Raw genomic sequence first — 18,046 nt, 5'->3', positions numbered from 1 at the left:
TCATTTATCCAACAAGGATGAGTCTTGATTATAAAAATCAGACAAAACTGGCACAAAAATGTAGGTTGCATGCTTAAAAGTTTCTTCCATAACAGAAAAAAAAGCCTTTATGCTTAAATTTAGATTAGAAGATAACTACTCCACAGGATATAAACTCAGGTTCATAGTCTCATTGTAGATGTGTGTAAACTATGCTCCCCCTCATTCTTAACTTTATTAATTGGAAGTCTGCAATTCTTCCATTCATTTCTGTTTGCAGAAAAACACTTAAATCATGGGCAATTACTTGACATTTTGAAGATATTTCGAGATACTTGGCTTTCACATCACAAAGGTTTATTACTTCACACAGCATTTAAAAACAAAGCCATTCCTTGTTCTCTATCCACTATTCTGAGCCGCGATTTGTGAATGGATTACATTTGTGGACTGGGGGGAGAGTAGTGAGGGGGGAAAAGCCAACTAGAAAAGAGGAAGTTGTGCTTTTGAAAGTATCAAAGTGTGCATGCTTCACGGAGAAGTACAATTTCAGCAACAAATCTAGATGAAATTTAACACAGAAGATCTAGCATCCATTTCAAAACGAAGCGTCTCCTTCCTTCATGCAATTAACAACGAGACCCAAGACATGAAATTTTAAATTAAAATCTGACAATTCGCTGTTTTAAAGTCATCTGTCACTCACCCTACTTAAAGTTCTAAAAAACCCACGGATTCCCAGGATGAATTAACCGGTAATATAAAAATTCATTGTCACGTTTTTGCATTACAACAACCCTGCCCCACAAGTCTTGTCATCTTTCACTTCGCCTTGCTGCAAGGAACGAGTGCAGCATTTCTTGATCTCACCCATAAAATGGTTTCGGTCCCCTCCAAGACGGAAAAAGAACAGTCAGCTTCTACAGGAGGGAAAGCAATCTTTGGAAAAATCAAGACGTGTGGGAAACAGCAAAAGTCCTTGGGCTCAGAAACACAGCTACAAAACACCTGGCAGTAAATCAATGTCACCCATTTCGCTGTAATCCCTCAAGTCACTTTTATGAAGATTACTTCCTGCAGTGCATTCCTCACCCTGCTCCCTCCCCGGCCGACAAGGACTCCAGTAAGACCACTTCGGGAACCGCATCGCGCACACGGGACCGGCGCCAGGACAGCGGGACCCGGACCGGGGCGCGGGTCACTCCTGGCACAACTGTTTCGCTACCAGCCCCTGACTCCCGCCCGACTCCTGACTCCCTGCCGGCGCCACAACTTTCTTTCCCCGTGTCCCCCGGAGAGTCCTGCCGCAACTCCGAGGGATGCGGGGGAACTGCCGCCGCCCCGCTCCCGAGCTCTCCGCCGCAGGGGACACCCCAGCGCCCGGCACCGCCGCTCGCTCCCGGCGCTTCCCTCCTCCCGCGCCGCTGTGGCGACCCCTCACGCTCCCTCCGACCTGCCACAGCGTGTCCCGTCCGCACCGCCTCCCTCCTCGGCTCCCGGGGCGGCCGCGGCGGCCGGCTCCCTCCGGGGAACAGGCAGGGGCGCAACTTCGCGGAGCGGGGAGCGGGGGGCGGGCGGCGGGGCCCTCCCGCCGTCCCCGCGGCCAGGACGGAGCGAACCCGCGGTGTCCCCGCCGCGGCTCATGGCGCGGTGCTTTCCCGCCTCCCCGTCCCGGCGGCGGCGGCGGCGGCGACTGACCAGGGGTCGAACTCGTGGATGATGCTCTCGAAGCGGATGACGGCGAAGAGCCGGGAGCTGAATCCAGCCAGCCAGGCCAGGAAGAGGATGGTGAAGGAGAGCAGGGACTGCCAGCCCGCCGGCTGCGACAGGCCCCCCGACAGGCCGCCGCCCGCCCCGGCGCGGCTGTGGAGCGGCGCCGCGGAGTTGGCGGCGGGTCTGTGCTTGTGGTCGGGGGCCGAGTGCTCCGCCATGTTGTACCCGGGGCTCCCTCGCAGCCTCTCCCTCCGCCCGGCGCGTGCGGGGAGGAGGAGGCGGAGGAGGGGAGGAGAGGAGGGAGGAAGGGCAGGGGGCGGGGGGCTCGGCAAGGGGCGGGGCGGAGCCCGCCCGTTCTTGCTCGGCGGCCCTCGCTGTCTCCCCGCCGCCTCCTGGCGCACCCGGGCTCTGCCGCTGCCCGCTCCTCCCGCCGCCGCCGTCACCGTCCCCCGGAGCGGGGGGGAGCGCGGCGCGGCGCGCGCGAGCCCGGGGGGCGGGGCCATCGCCAGGACGGGGCGGGGTCAGGGAGCGGAGGGGGCGGGGCTCGAGGCGGCCCGGGGCGCGCGCGCGGCCGCGAGGGGCAGCGCCGGGGTGGGGTGGGGTGGGGAGGGGAGGGGGCTCTGGCCGGGAGGGGGCTGCGGACGGGAGCCAGGCGGGACGGAAAGGGGCGGATGGCGTCTCCCGTCCTCCCGGGCTGTTTGACATTGCCGCCCCTCTGGAGCGGGAGGAGCTAGCGGGGGAGGGCGGGGCTCCCAGGAGAAGGCGAGGGGGCGGAACCGATCCCCTCCGGTAGCGCCCTCCTAACAGGAACTCCGGGTACGGCCTGTCACGGAGCGACAGGTATTTAAAAGGGGCGGGTCATCCCCGGGCAGCCAATCGGAGCGGTTCGGCCCCGCGCGCAGGGGGACGTCGCTCCCGGTGCCATCCGTTCGCGCAGTTGACTGTCAGCTGTTTCGTCCAATCGAAGCGCAGCATGCGAGTCACGTGGGCGCCCCCCGGCGCTGTGCCAGGGCGCTGCGGTGCGTGTGGGCCGGCGGGTGGCGCCGCTCCCGGCGCGCTCTGGAGCGGCGCGGCGCGGCGCGGAGCGGAGCTGAGCATGCCGGGAGTTGTAGTCCGCCGTGCGGGGGCGCGGCGAGCCCCTGAGCGCGTGGCCGGTAACTCCGTTTGTTAGGAATGTTTATTTATCCCCGTGGAAACTGCCGTGGCTGGCGCTGAGCGATGTGGGAGAGCTTCGCCCTCATGCCGTTCAGAGGAGTAGCTTGGCACAGGGTCAGGGAAAGCCCTGCGTGTACCACTTGCCTCTGCTGGAGCATTTTTACAGAATCCTTCAATGCATCAGGTTGGAAGAGACCTTTGAGGTCACCGAGTCCAACCTATGGCCAGATACCACCATGTCAACTTGACCACGGCACTAAGAGCCAGATCCATTCTTTCCTTAAACACTTTCCATTCCAGGGGTGATGACTTTATCACCTTGATCGTGCGCAGTGACCAGCAAATAGACCCTTTGGCTTTTTTGGGGGGTGGGATTGTTTGGATTTTTTAATTGTCTTTTAGGAGTTTTCCCATTGAAGTGCTATTTGGGAGCCTTTATAACTTCCTCAAATATTTTGCAAAACCTATGGCTATAAGGAGAAGGTGAAGAAAAGTGAAGGCTTCCAGGGTTGCACAGTCAAACACCATTGTGTTTGAGGCATGCTGGCCTTTTTCTACCCTGAGATGGCCTGCTTTTAGAAAAAGTATGAGATTAAACACAGGCAGAATAAAAGAGTACACGGCTCATTGCATTGATCACAGGAACAATATATGTTTTATGGCTTTTATGTAGGGCTTCAGTTTTGAAATTGAATAGCTTGGTGTTTGTTGTTTGAGGTTTGGCATTCCCTTTGATGCACAAATGTGGCTCTTCAAAGGTCCTGAGGACTTGCTGTTCAATTTCACTAGTATGGATGGGGACTATACTGGGCCTTAGTTGACTAATATATTCCAAGTAGTCCTTGCTGTTGTCTCTAGCTTTATTTTGTTTGGCAGAGAAAGAAAACAGTATGTTTCTTTCTGTGCACAGTGGAAAACTTTCTATTATAGAATCCTAGAATGGTTTGGGTTGGAAGGAACATTAAAGATTATCTACTTCCAACCTCCCTTTTATGAACAGAAGCATCTTCCACTAGACTGGGTTACCTGAAGCCCCATCCAGCCTGGCATTGAACTTTTCCAGGGATGGGGCATCCTTCAGCTTCTCTGGGCAACCTGTTTCCAGTGGCTCACCACCCTCACAGTAAAGAATTTCTTTCTAACATCCAATTTAGACCTACTTTCTCTCAGTTTAAAGCAATTACCCCTCATCCTCTCACTACCTGCCCTTGTAAAAATCCCTCTCCAGCTCTCTTCTAGGGCCCCTTTAGGTACAGGAAGGTGCTCTGAGGTCTCTCTGGAGATTCCTCCAGGCTGAAAAGCCCCAACTCTCTCAGCCTGTCTCTATAGGAGAAGACTTCCAGCCCTCTGATTATTCCTGTGGGCCTCTTCTGGACTTATCCAAGCAGGCCCACAGCAGTGTTGCACTGGAGACCCCAGAACTGGATGCAGCCCTCCACTGAAGTTGCTCCTTTAGTGGAAAGCTCTGTTCAACAATCCTTAGATAATGTAACTATTTTTCCTCAATCCCTGCATTAGCCAAGGGGTGTGACTTGCTCATGTAGTTGAAAGTAGAGGAAATGTATTGTCAGGTGTGTGTATATGTTTTGATCTGAGCACTTTGATATGCTGTTGCTCCTAAAGGACTCCATTTCGCACAGCCACAGAATGAGGCTTAGGAAAACTTCTGGAAGATTTTGAGGTTCAGTTTTGCTGAATCCTGCTTTTAAAAAGCTACATTTTTGTTAAGTAGAGATTTTTTGTTTGTGCTGGTTGTGGTTTGTTTGTTGTTGCTTTTTAAAACACTGCATTCTTTCTTATTCTTGTTTAAATAGGCCAATAATATGTTCAAGATAGACTGTGTTAGACATTTGCCCCTTTTCTAGTGTTGTCAGTGAGGCTTTTTTAATGAGCTGACCAACTGGCATTTCAAATGAAGGATTTTTTTTAATTAGCTCGTGAACGCTGAGCAAACGTGAGCAGAAATTTGTAACTACCAAGTGTTCTCTAAAAGGTACTGGCTGATTTTACAACAGGCTCAGTCCTGGTCTAGTTTTCTAAATTTCTGTTCTCTCAGTTGGCATACTGTTTTTGGTAACAGCAGTTCAGGCTTGACGATGCAGCAGAGGAACTGTTTCAAATGGCAGTGTTGTATGCTGAGAGAATACCTTTGTATTTTCTTTCCTTCCTGACCATTCCTCTAGATGGACCAGCTTTAAAGCTGGGAGAAAAAAAAAAAAAAGTATATCAGAGCTTTATTTTAATGTGTAATTTACTACCAGTGTTAACTTTCCTTGATTTGGAATCTGATTTATTTAAAAATTATTGCAGATCATGGTGTGGATAAGGTTATGTGATGTTTACTTTAAATTTCAGTGCTATAACTTTTACTTGCAACAAGGAGGTTATATCATTCTGAGTGTACTGTCAGAGTTAGATCAGACAATTTTCTGAGCATAGACAAGCCCAGACAATGTGATTTATTTGAATGCTGACTAATGGTAAAGGGTTTCTGTGTCATTGGTAACAAATTTTACTGTTGCCTATTTATTTTCAAACTGTTCAAAAAGCTGTACTCTTGAATACCTCAGAGCTTGGGCAATGAGATTTAGTGGCAGCAAAAGCACAGTTCTAGTAAAAGTTTTTATTAATGTTTCTGTAAATATATTGTTTGAATTGAAATAAGGCTTAATAATCTTAAGATAAAATCAATCAAGCAAATGCACATGGAAATGAAGAGACTCCTATAGGTAGATGGAAGGATTCAGTGGTTTTGGTACTACACTGCCATAACTACAATGGAAAGTACATTTCTGTAGAGAAGATGCAAAAGGTGCCCACTGGAAACTGCATTCAACCCACACTAATAGCTTGATAGGGAAGGACATGTTCAATTTCTCTCTATTTTATCTTATTTTTACTTCCTCCATTCCCTGAACCCCCCACCTCATCCTCTTGTGTTCTTTGATTTGTTTCAAGGTAATTTGATTTGTTCCACTCTGTGTGGTGGTGCATCTTTGAACACAAAACCCTGCAAAAATGTCCATTTTAGTGACTGAGAAGTTGACTTTGCATAGTGATTATGAACCATTTTGTGTATAGAAAATCAGTTTCCTATTCTGAGCATGTAAAATAATGGCCAAATGCCTTAAGGAAAGAAAAAAAGTTTTTCATTTCCAAGCTTCCTTAATAGTGGAATTATTCAGGGGACAATGCCAAATACAGAATTCATATGGTTGTACAAAGCTGTGGATCTGCATATAGGAAAATGTCAAATGAGAGTTCTTCATTCCTCAACAGAGCTACCATGTGTCAGTATTGCTGAAAGAATGGCAGCAAAATTCCTGCAGAAAAAACTGCACATGGACACATCCAGGAAATCAATTATTAATCAGAAGTACAGACTCATGGTTCATATTTCTCACCAAACTTCATTAGCAACAATTCAGTAGTGTTTAGTAACAGGAGTAGACACCTTAGTTTAGAAAGCCATTTGAAGAGCTGTTCAAGTTTGAAGTGAGTAAACAAGTCCTTTAAACAGTCTTTTCAGCTTTGTGCTCCTGCAGCTGTTAAGCTTGATATTAAGGTATTTGGAAGATGGCTTTAGAAATTAATACCTCCTGAATTTAAGAATATTAAAATAGTACAATTAAGTACTATGATGGATATATATATGGAGGATAATTGATTTCAGCTATGTGCTTAGATGGTCATTGTTTGAAAATGTTCAAATAAGAGGAAACGTAAGCCTATTACCTGAAATTATTTTTGGGAACCTGTAGTTTAATACAATTAAAAATCACCATCTATTAGTCTCCATATAGAAAAAAATTACATGAGTTTCCTCTAATTGTAAAATGGGTTTAATTCAGCAGCTGTGACCCTTTGTGGATATGTGCAAATCACTTAGGCAGTGATACAAGATGGTCTGTAAAGAGTTTTGCACCTGTGTAACTATAATGAGGTTTGTAATTGATTTGAATAGAAATTGCACAACTTGTGTGTTTAGACAAGGCCTTCATCTGGCATTTAATTCAATAACAGGCGAAACTCAAACTGCACAGTGTTTTGTTGCTGATTCCTTCTCTTCCTTTCCAATAGTTTAAATGTGTTGATGTTGTGCCTCTGCTTCTTCTGTCTTTATTATCCTGCTTAATTTGCCTTTCCCATGACCTGTACAGTGGTAAAAATCACTCCAGTCTGCATATACAGTCCTGCTTTTACTCTCCGTAGCCAAGCCCTGGCATAATCATCTGCCACCATAACTTTTTGCATCAACCTGCTTTTACTTCTTGGGAAAAAATGGGGCTTTTCCATCTGCTGGGCTGGTGACAGCCCTGCCTAAATTATTGTCCCTTGTTAAAAAACTGAGGGTGACACACACACTGGGCCTTTCTCTAAATAAATAATAATAAAAAAGCCATGCTCAACATTCTACATGTGTGTTTTCTATACATACATAAATGCTGTGCAACATTTAAAACCTGTGGACCTCTGAAGTAACTGTCTTGAAACATGTTTTGTCATCTGTAGTGTTTGCAAGCACCTTAACCATAATTTGGCAAACCACACACTTAAGTGTTTTTGCAAAACTTTCCTTTTATTCCTTCTGGTAAGAAGGAAAGTAAAGCCTCAGGGATGATCAACAAAGAGTTTAAAAAAAGGCCATTTTCTTCAGGGACATCACTAAATGGCCCATCTGAAGAGTGATGTTTAACATGTAAATGCTAGGTACCTAGGTGTTGTAGACAGTGGGTCTTATTAAAATGTTTTATTGGAACAGCAAAGCTCAGGGAACCAGCTGGAGAGTAAAGCCAACCTCTGGGGAGTGGAGTAAAAGTTACATTCAGTTTGTGAGATCTCTCATAAACTTAGTCACAATTAAGGTGAATTTTGTTGAAGTGAGAGGTGAGATCAGAGTACAGGAAAGAGGCATTCTACTGTTTGCTGTAACACCAGCTGCTGTTACAACATCAAGGTAAGATGTGTGAAAACAGCAAAGAACAGAGGGGCAGAGAGGAAAGAAAAATATTTTAAATTTGTTTAAAGTCTATTGAAAGCAGTAGGAGATTTTTCTTAGTAGCATGTTATCATCCTTGAGTTGAATTTTTCTTCATTGCCTCTCTCATCAGAACATTCCACATGGTTTTTGATAGCAATTGAATGCAAGGGAAGGGGAAAAGATTTTATTTGCACATTGTCAGAACTGTTGCCATAATTGATTAAAGCTTAGTTCTTCTGATTTTAGTTTGGCTGATAAATTTGAGCGAGTTGGAAAATTCTTCTTCGATATCAAAGACTACTTCAGTAGGTGGTAAAAAAGAAAATAGTGTAGTAAAATATCAGTGAAGAATTCCCAATGCCTGCAAATGTCACTGTAAGTATTGTGCAGTATTTTTCTATAATTGGGTTTATAGTCTAAATGTGCACAGCCTTAAGGAAGGAGAATTTTACAAAAGATTGTTTCTAGTGCTTTTCTCTTGGTAGCAATTCAGACTAATTTTCTTCTTGCTGTTTTCTAGACTACTTGTACGTATTTTTCTGGTCAACAGCTGCATTAATAACTGCATTAAAATCGCAAAAGAATTTAAGTCACATTGTTGTGGAATAAACTGTGCCAAAATCCACTACGCAATACAAAATAGGATCTTATGGGTGCTTTGGGATAGTGTAATTTCAAACTATCCTTGCATCTAGATCTGAAGTGAGGACTCCTGTGGTAGTCTGTTATTTTACCGTTGGTTCTTCTGTAGTATGCTTTAATATTCCTTGTTAGAAGTTTGTAATGGTTCAGTCTCTGTACCCCATTTGGCTTCCCTAATGGTTCAGTCCTGAGTTGTTTACCAGAGTTTTCCCCACCAAAATGTATGTCAATCCACATGTCAATCCACCTGTATGCCTCCCTTGTTCCCTTGTCTTACCCCTGTCTGTCAAAGACAGCACACTCCTTTGGTTCTGGAGAGTTCCCTGTCTGTCATCCCTTCCTGGAAGCAGAATTGGGTTGTGAGGTTTGCTCCCTCCCCATGCTGGCTTTTATTGGGGAGCCCTTACCCTGCACCCCTCCCCTAATGCCTCCTGTTGCTCACAGGTTGTGTCCTCCCCGTGTTCCCCCATCCCTTTAAAGTAGCCCCTTCAGGTTCAGATTTGGTCACTTGTTCTGCCCCAGCTTCGTCATTACAGATTTGGAGATTCAAGTGCCCTTGCCGTGTTGCTGTGCCTCGGTTCCCCGTGCTCTGTGCCCCGCTGGCTCCCCACCCGCAGCGACCCCCGGCCCCGCACCGGGCTGGGCACAGCCTCGGGGCGGCCGCTCGGGGTCTGCCCTGGGCCGAGCGGGACAGCCAGGGAGCCTCCGAACCGTGCCCGCGGACAGCCGGGCACAGACTCCGTCATTGTCAAGAAGAGAACTCAGCAATGGCTACTTTATATTACTTGAATTTCTTTGGCTTCTGCAGTGCCATCAAATTATTAGAGGATTCAGAAGTGAAAAACTGATGTATTGAGGTGAAGTTACTATGAGGTTTTTACTGCCTGCTGTCCACATATGAACTGAGACACCACGTTCTGTGATATATAATCTGCAGGCTTCAGTTCAGGTCTTCACGTCCCCAGTAATCTCTTTTTGCAAATTACTCTAGTGCCTGAATCCTAGATTTGTAGTTAGCCAGTTGAATTTCTGGGTTTTTGTTGTTTTTTTCCCCCCCTTATCAAATGTGTTCTGAAACAATGAATCTTAATGTTTAAAATCGTATCCTGGGGAAACTGACCCCACAATAATTAATCTAATCCTTACTGCTAAACTCTCTTCTTATGCCTTCCTTTCTTAAATATTTGTTCCACTTTATACATCTTAGAACATTGTAATCCCTGTTGATACTCTATGCCATTTCCTGATACATCCTCCCAGTTTATTAATGATACTTGCTGCCAGACATAAAAAATTGCAGTATTGCCAATTAATTTCTTTAGAATGGATTTCTAATTGCCAAAGGAAAGCAGTCACATAAATTTGATGCAAAAATAAAGATCCTTTTCTTAATTGACTGTAGCAGAAGTACTGATGCAAAAACAGGACCAGGGGACAGGCTCTTCTGCCAAAGCAGCCAAGCCACTGTTCAAGGCAGAGCACACTGGGCAGGTATAACCATTTTATTCTCCTTCATGGACATGGCAATCAGCAAGTAATACACAATTAATGTAACAAGCCACGTCATACCTTTAAAAGCCACTTTGTTGTCTTCTGATGTGAATTTGTCCTCTACATTTTTTTGCTAGTTTTTGCTTTTGTGCTCTCTGTACTTCTGCATTTAGAGACACTTGGGAGGGAGGAGGGGTTGCATGAAGTTGTCTTAAACACAAAGATGCAAAATTACCTTACAAATGCTGATTTAGTAACTCTGCTGCCCTGACACATGCATACAGCCTTCCTGGCCTCTTCCTTCTCCCATCTTGTTTGATATTGTGCCATTTATTTTTATGTGGAACCAGTGTTGCTTGAGATCATCCAAAATTGCCAAGACAGGTGTAATAACCCTAATCTCAATATTTCTCCTTCCTGAGCTAGAACAGATGCACTTTGGTTTTGTGTGAAGGACTACACTCAGTATTGCTTTGGTTTCTTTGTGCCATGGATTTTGTGCCAAATTATCGACCTTCAAAATTATAAGGGTGAGAGATTGGAAAATTTTTCCAACTGTTCCCTGTACATATGCCTCAAGTGTGGACCTTTATATACAGTATTCAAGAGATCCTTTCCAGTCCCATAAGCTACTGCAGGAATATCTGTCATGGAGCACTTCTTCCCCTTCCTTCTCCTTGGAACTTGGTGTTCCCTCTGTCATTTCTAACTATTTTCTAACTCTTCCTCCTCCTCTCTCTAGCTGATGCCTTCTTGTATTTCTTGGATATGTTTCAACTTGGCTGTTGGGCTCAGCCTTGATCTTTAGTGGATCCACTGTAAAGCTTCCTGGAACCGTAAGTGTCTGGCACAGGGCAGTCCCTGACCTCTTCTCACAGATTTCCAAGTCCACATAGGCAAGCTGGATAGGGAATGTGACCAAGCTATCTGCATCATGCTATCGTTTTGCTGGTTACCAGGATTTTTTTTACTTTGCTCAAATGTCTTTTTGTTTCATACAGTTCTGTTTATACAATGTCATGAATTGACTATTGTATTTAGGGACTGTTTGTATTTATGGAGTCATACAACTTTTGAGAAGATCCTATTTCTTAATATTGAGAATAAATTCAGGAATTTCTAAGGCAATGCACCTCTTTTTTAGAGGAAATACCCTGATTATCTTACAAGGTTCTTTAATTTGCTGAATTGGTTCTACTTACATCTCCTTCATGTGACTTCCACCATAAGTAGAGATACACTTCATGATTTTTATTGCAGGCAGATGGCAAGATTTGTGTGGAGATACTAGACAATTTTTATTGGACTGTTAATTACTAGCATTTGAATTATTAGTATGAATTATGCTAATATTTTGTTTTTTCTGCAACAGTTATCCTTCTTCTGGAGAGAAACATGACTTGTGACTTTCTTGTTTTCTTCATTAACTCATTGTGGTAAGTAACAGCAAAGAGAAGACAGTGTTCAAATGCTCTGTCAAAAGCAGTAGAGCAATTCTGCCAGGCTTAGAAAAAATGCACCTTACTGTGACCTGTAGCTTAATGTACACTGTCCTAACCTGGACTGTCAAGTATAAGTTGTATATGATTTCTTCTAATGTGATAGGAGAACATTTTTCTTAATACAGACAGCACAGGTTCTCACAGCTAGAGACTATAAAAGCTGTGAATATTCAGTACAAAGACTGACCATCTTTTACGTGATTCTCTATTTTAGTTGAGAATGATATATCCTCTGAAGATCAGCCAGATCCTCCAAAGTACTATAAGCCCTGTCTGTCAGCTTATATATAATACAATTATAATACAATATACATATACAATACATTTTTGTTTTGGAGTCCTATAGAGGCTCCTAAAAATCCAGAAATGCAAGGTCAAACCCTGAGTGCTTTTAGGTGTACCAACCTGACTCATACAAATTTGTGATCATAAAAAGTTTTCTCTTTCTGTTACATATTAGAACAATCTAAAGAATGACAGATCCCCAGTAGGATGAAAAAATGAAATATCAATATTTTAGTTCCTCTGCCTCCATATGGTATTATTATCCTTTTACTCATACACCCAACATTATGGCAGCTAGTTTCTTGAAAAGGAAGCAGAAGCAATCAGCTTCCTAAGCATTACTGCAAGGCAGGTCTGTAAGAAATGCGTATGCTAAAGGATGAGAGATATAATCATGGCTTGTTCCATCCATTCATGCTTGAGAAATTAATACCTCTCAATGCAGGTTTTTAATTTGGTAATTAGACATTCTTGTGCTTGATCTTAAGTTCATTTTGGAAGAAGTACTCTTCTAATTTCCAACCATCACTTTTTATTAACTCTTGGGAAGCCACACTTTTGTGTATTGGGAGATTAAGTATAATCAGATTTCATCTCACTAAAGCACTGCTGTGTAAACCACTTCACCTTCTGTTTGACTGAGAAACAGAACATGGAGAGGCTTTATGTTAACAAGGAAAGGATGAATATTTAAATTGGCCTGAATGGTATTATGGCTCTTCTGAGCCTCTTAGTACATAGTTACTGGCATTGCCTTGTTGCCTGTGCTTATGTTGTCCTTATTTTCAGGCATCTGCAAGGGTTAGGAAATGCTCTGGAGTTATGAATAATACACCAGTAGAAGAGTTAGGATGCTAAGTGTTCAAAACAAGCTCATCAGTGTGTGTATGTCATGAACAAAGAAACACTGCATTTCTATCCACGTTTCTAGTCAACTCTGAATTTTTGGAAAATACAGTTTCTGAGGCCTAACTTACCTGTGGCAGAGCCTTTTCCCACTGGAGGAATAGAGGCCAGTTCTTTTGGTAACAACTCTGTTTACAGTTTTCAGTGTGGTCATCGGACCCTCGTAATGTCTGCCTATGAGGAGTTTGCCAAGCTCCCACTCCCAGTGACCTTTGATTAACTGGAGAAGCTGCTCTTCATTGGAAAACAAAAAGTGAAAAGAGCTGAAGACCTACTGTGAGCAAGGAGATGCCCAAGTCATGTCTGCTGATGAACAGAATTTACTCATAGAGTAAAATAACTGTAAAGATGTGGTAGTGTATTTTGCCTTTCAGACTCTGTTTTAAATGTCTGTCCTGAAACCTAATAACATCTATATTTTGTAGGGCTCTGAAGAACGGTTGTGCAGATTGGCAGATGTTTAGATGTGGTAGGAGCTGAAATTCTATTCTTAAACCATTAATACTAAATAGACCTAAATTTCCTGCACTTCAGCTGTGTTGCAAGAGAATTGATTATGATATCTGAGACAGAAAAGAAAAAAACTATTATGGTAGTTGTTGAAGATTTTACTTCCGTTTTAAAGAAATGTAAGAAATAGTTTTAAACCAAAACTTTTATCCTATCTTTGTGATGGAGCGAAAAGAAAAATGCCTATGTCTTAAGGAGCACATATGAAATTATCAGTAGGAGCATTCTTGGTGCTTAGCTACTTGGTTAATCTAAGAACTAGTTGACTGTAACAGAGTTAAACATCTCTTGCAGTGAGTTTTCAAATTCTTTTGAAGATAGAGTTAGTTGGATTCTGATCAGACTGAATCCATGACAAAAGAACTAGGACTATGAGATGAGAAAAAATTGGTAGATTTTCCTACAAGGATTTCTATCTAGGTGCTGTGAAATGTTGTCAGAGCACACTTATGGTGATGTATTTGGTGGACTTGTGTCTTTTATGTTGTGTCCTTCTTAGAAGCCAGGAAGATGCTGCTGCTACTGACTGTTGGTCAGGATCAGAGTGATAGCCTCTTACAGAAGCACTTTGGCTTAGTTACTGGATCAAAAAAACATATTTCTTGGCAGCTTTCTAGGTATATTTTTCAAATATCTTTTCTTCCCTCTGGGAAAGTTAATAGATGAGTGTGAAAAAAAATTGCTGTGCTTCCTCTAGAGGTCAGGATGTCTTGGACATTTGTGTTTTGGTTATTTATCAGGGCATAATTTCTCTGTAGAAATGGATAAGTTGAGAATACCTGCAGATTTTGGGTAATAGGGAAAAGCTGCCAATGAGATGAGAATATTTTTGTAAGATCTATTTTATAAAATCTATTTTTTATATTTTACTTGAAGACAGTAATTTTAGAATAATTAAAGTGTGTAATTCTTAAGTTCAGCACTTAATCTTGTATTTGTGAGCATGTGAATAAACCCAATAAAGTGCACAGAGGTAATCTTATGCTGAAGTATTTTTGCTGAAGTGTCCCTAGAAAATTTGACACATGCAAAGAAAAACATATCTAAATATATGAGCATTGTTCCCAGATTTGGTAGAAATATTTCTGCTTTCTATATGTACTTCTTATAGTAAGTTTTCCTTGAATGCAGTTTGAATATAATTTTGCTGTTCAGCAATCCAGATGCAAGAAACATGCCATAAATATCTTACCCTTCTCTCTCTCCCCCAAAGTTGCATTTGGCAAGTGTATAATGCTATATATTTTATAAAGAATGCTATTTTATAAAGAATTTATAAAATTCTGGACAGTAATAACAGCCTTTTTTGCACTGTTCCGTAAGCACAGAGAAAGTGCAAGACCACTTACTCTCCTACTTCAATCCAATATAATATTGATCATTACGCTCAAGAAACTCTATTATCACTCTGGAAACAGGATTAAAGTACCCTTGTCTGTAACAGTTATTTATAGTTAATTTAGGAAGAATTAGCCTACAGGAGTGGATCTCAAATTTTTAGTTTTGGTGACTGGGGTGTATAAGCTCTCAAGAAGTTGCATGGGATATATCCTGAGGGAAGTAAGTTTGTGAGGAACCCAAGATTACTCAAGGCTCACCAAGCTGTAATAAAGAGTAGCTGATAGGCATAGGCAGTGCATAGCCCAGTTATTGCTCTTTCTGCCCAACAGGAAACTCCGTATGGTTCCAGGATATGACCCTCTATTCCCTGTGGAGAGGAGGAAGCCAGAGCTGGGTCTGCATATAGACAGCTCTCTGCTGTTGGAGTTGAGTAGCTGGGGTCATGCAGAGCAATGTCTGCAAACATTTCCATGGGAGGATTTGAAACTAGGATCCCAGGAGTCCTTTTGAGACAGGGATCAATAACTGAGGCGCCCTGTTCACTCTGTTTTTGTTAGGGTTGTAGGTAGCCAGAACTGCAGGCAGAGCAGCTCTCTTGTGAATGGTTGTAGGTGGAGCTCCAGGTGACAATGTTAAGTTTAGGTATTTTAGTCTATATCCCAAGTGAGCTGGAAAGACTCCAGGCCATTGTGTAATTTCAGGAATTCTCACTGATGTGATCAATCACTGATGTGATTGCTCTAAATTGACCGGTAGATTTACAGCTCCAATCTGGTTTAAATACCTGTTGTGTACCCTTTGTTTACCTGTGTTCTTTGCTGTTTCGCTTTGTTCTGGGCATTCACAGCAAGTTGTGTTGGACCTCGATCAAATGTAAATGTGTCAGTCATGTTTTAGAAGGGTAGTTAGGATACAGTACTTGTGAAATGGTGCTTAATTATAAATATTTAGTTTTATTTTGTTGCAATTTTAGAATTGTTAGAGGACTTGTCAGACTTTTTGACCTTAGTATCTTATGGAATAAGGAAGGACAGAGTTTTTCTTTTTATTGGTTAAAAAAATTATTGGTCATCTTCATTTACTATATGAATCATGAGATCTAGAGATGGGAAAGACTTATTACTTTATGTAGTCCATTACCTTCCCCAGCAAAATGGTTTTCTGCCATTAACTTTTCCAGTGCTTTGGGCAATTTAGTTTTAAATATCTCTGCAAATAAACAGCATTTTCACTGCTTCTCTAGGTAAGTTATTGAACACCTTTTTTTTCCCCCCCCAAGCGATTTCATTTTATTTTACTTTATATTTAGCATACATATACAGATAGCTAGATGGATATAGATATCTTTTAAAAGAGAGAAATTTGTTATCTGAGATTTTCTGGGTTAAATAGAGGAAAAAAAAAAAAGTTCTTTCCAGTCCAATGCTGTAGATACCCAATGCCTCAGCAAATGTTGAGGTTTTGCAATTATGTTTTCATATCTATTTTGTTGCAGTAAGGATCCCCTGAAGAGTGAGATAGTATTATTGAAAAAAAGTTTTTCAAATACATCCTGACTTAAAAAAAAAAGGGTCTCCTATTACCATGACTTATCACAGCCATTTTGCATACTGCTCATTTCAATGACAGGTAAGCAAAATGAGATTTGTAAATTATATCTCTGTATTTTAAATTAATGACTACATCTTTGCTACTGTCCTTAGTAATTCTTGCTGTCAGGCACTGGAGACCTTTGTAGGCATTTCTTCTGAACTAACACTGTTATTGTTGAAACAAATTGCACCAGTCTTCTTCTTTTAATCTCTCTAAAATATTAAAGATCAAGTAAAGAAAAACATTATAGAGGCACAAAAACCTAGCATTCACTTTTGTTTAGTTTCAACTTTAATCAAACTGTAACTGCTCCTGCTAGAAGTGTTTTTGTAGCACATCTATTTGTCCAGAAATGTAATGATTTGTCACCTCTTTGGACAATTTATGTGATAACAATGACTTAGTGTGTAAGACTGTACAACAAGGGGGTGATTAAAAGGAATTTCAGAACTGAAAACAAATCAGTTAAGGACAATAAGCCTAAGCTTGCTAAAACAGTTCATATCAAAATAAAGATAGCATCCTCTAATTTAAAATTTTTATAGATATTCAATATTTAAAATTTTAAAATAATATTTTAATTCATTTTCTGAATAGCTAGAATCCAAATAGATAAAGACCTTCCAATAATTTTATTCTTCCTAATAGAATCATTCATGGTTAAAATTTGGCAACCTTAATACATTGTATCTTAATGAAATCACGTGATTGACTATATAGCTTTAGATCACTTCATGACCAAAAAAAGGATTTGAAACTGCAATTGCCTTCACCCATTAATTTCATACAACAAACTTCTGGTGTTTGCCCTCAAAAACGATGAAGTACTTAAGAAATGAATTTGCTGCCCTAACTTCCCACAAAAGTTGTTGGGACTTACACGCATGCCAAATTGTTTGAGGTACTTAATGAATTTTAAATAAGTTGTATCTGACTTTTGCATACTTTCTTTTCCAAGGATTTTTGCTTTATCCATAGAATATCTATAGAGATATTTTGCTCAAAATAAAATTAAAAATGAGATAGAAATGAATCCATAAAGAAGTAGTGCTCCTATCTGAGTTGGGAGTTTAACTCCCAACATTTGCAACCTTTGGTTGTCAAAATTGCTGAGCAAAGTAAGCAAATGAGCAAGCTTGTTGCCCGGGAAGATAAAGATAGAAATTTTCAGAATTTGTACATTCCTGTGAGGAGCTTTTTGGACTGGGATCAGTTTCTTGTGAGAAATCTTCCCACCAAAGCTTCAGATGGAACTGAGGAAACCTAATGTATTTAATTGATTAGGAATTTACTGTATAACCAGTAGTGGTGAGACCTCTAACCACCATGACTAAATGTAATTAGATGCTAAAAAATTACTATATTTTCATTAATCAGACTTTATGTCCAAACGCAATTTCCAGAAAGTAAAATCTTATTTCCTTTACAAATTTGTCTTTGTCTCTTTACTGCTCTTATCCTGAGCAATTTTTAATTTTCAAAGCTGATGAATATCTGCAGTCATCTTTCATATCATACATCTACACTGCAGTCTAGCAATGTAGCTAAAGTTCCTCAGGATACACCTGAGCTGACTTTAAAACTTCTCTTGTGGGTACCCAGCACAGTGTAGCCAGACAGGGGCCTAGAGTTTCATTTAGGCTGTTTGATGTATTTAGGCTTTAACAGTCTGTATGGAGACCCATCCTGCCTCTGGATGGACTTTTGTCAGTCACTAAATTGGTTTAGTTAAGTCAGCTTGGATATGTACATCCAAGCTACCCTGCCTAGTGTCAAACCAGCATATTATTTATTCTACTGGAAGTTGCATAGGGTAATGAAAGGTCAGTGTGTTCAGACTCCTGTGGAGGGAATAAAGGGATTTGCGACATCTAAGTGGCCTGCAGTAGCTTCAAACTGTAAAAAATACAATACAGGAGTTACATCATTGCCTTGAGTGTTTATAATA

At 41.8% G+C, this 18,046-nt stretch overlaps 2 protein-coding genes across 3 annotated transcripts in view; one reads left to right on the top strand and one right to left on the bottom strand.

Moving 5' to 3' along the window:
• STT3B (STT3 oligosaccharyltransferase complex catalytic subunit B) overlaps positions 1-1,940 on the bottom strand; it is a 50,937-nt gene extending 48,997 nt beyond the window's left edge. The window contains exon 1 of the mRNA XM_021525867.4: positions 1,678-1,940. Within this exon, the coding sequence (XP_021381542.1) occupies positions 1,678-1,910 (233 nt within the window). The 5' untranslated portion in view covers positions 1,911-1,940. The remainder of the gene's footprint in view (positions 1-1,677) is intronic.
• A 598-nt stretch (positions 1,941-2,538) lies between these two features.
• On the top strand, positions 2,539-13,003 carry LOC146768207 (uncharacterized). 2 transcript variants are annotated; one of them, XR_014953261.1, is made up of 3 exons: positions 2,539-10,797; positions 11,334-11,397; positions 12,793-13,003. XR_014953261.1 is itself a non-coding variant. In XM_085573239.1 (3 exons), the coding sequence occupies exons 1-3, from the start codon at positions 2,666-2,668 to the stop codon at positions 12,872-12,874; spliced, it is 327 nt and encodes a 108-aa protein (XP_085429365.1). In that variant the 5' UTR covers positions 2,539-2,665; the 3' UTR covers positions 12,875-13,003. The 2 variants fall into 2 exon arrangements, 1 of the variants encoding a protein (XP_085429365.1); XM_085573239.1 differs by having other exon boundaries at positions 2,539-2,846.
• Positions 13,004-18,046: the final 5,043 nt, after the last annotated feature.

The sequence above is a fragment of the Lonchura striata genome, chromosome 2 (genome assembly GCF_050655825.1).
Source record: "Lonchura striata isolate lonStrDom1 chromosome 2, ASM5065582v1, whole genome shotgun sequence".
Classification (NCBI taxonomy): Eukaryota; Metazoa; Chordata; class Aves; order Passeriformes; family Estrildidae; genus Lonchura; species Lonchura striata.
The sequence above is the reverse complement of the archived record's forward strand: the minus strand, read 5'-3'. Positions and strand labels throughout refer to the sequence as shown.

Coding starts and splice junctions, on each gene's coding strand:
- LOC146768207 (XM_085573239.1), top strand. CDS start 2,666: ATGCGAGTCACGTGGGCGCCCCCCGGCGCTGTGCCAGGGCGCTGCGGT. Junction 2,847..11,333: donor AGCCCCTGAGCGCGTGGCCG/GTAACTCCGTTT, acceptor TTTCTGCAACAG/TTATCCTTCTTCTGGAGAGA. Junction 11,398..12,792: donor TTCTTCATTAACTCATTGTG/GTAAGTAACAGC, acceptor CTCTGTTTACAG/TTTTCAGTGTGGTCATCGGA.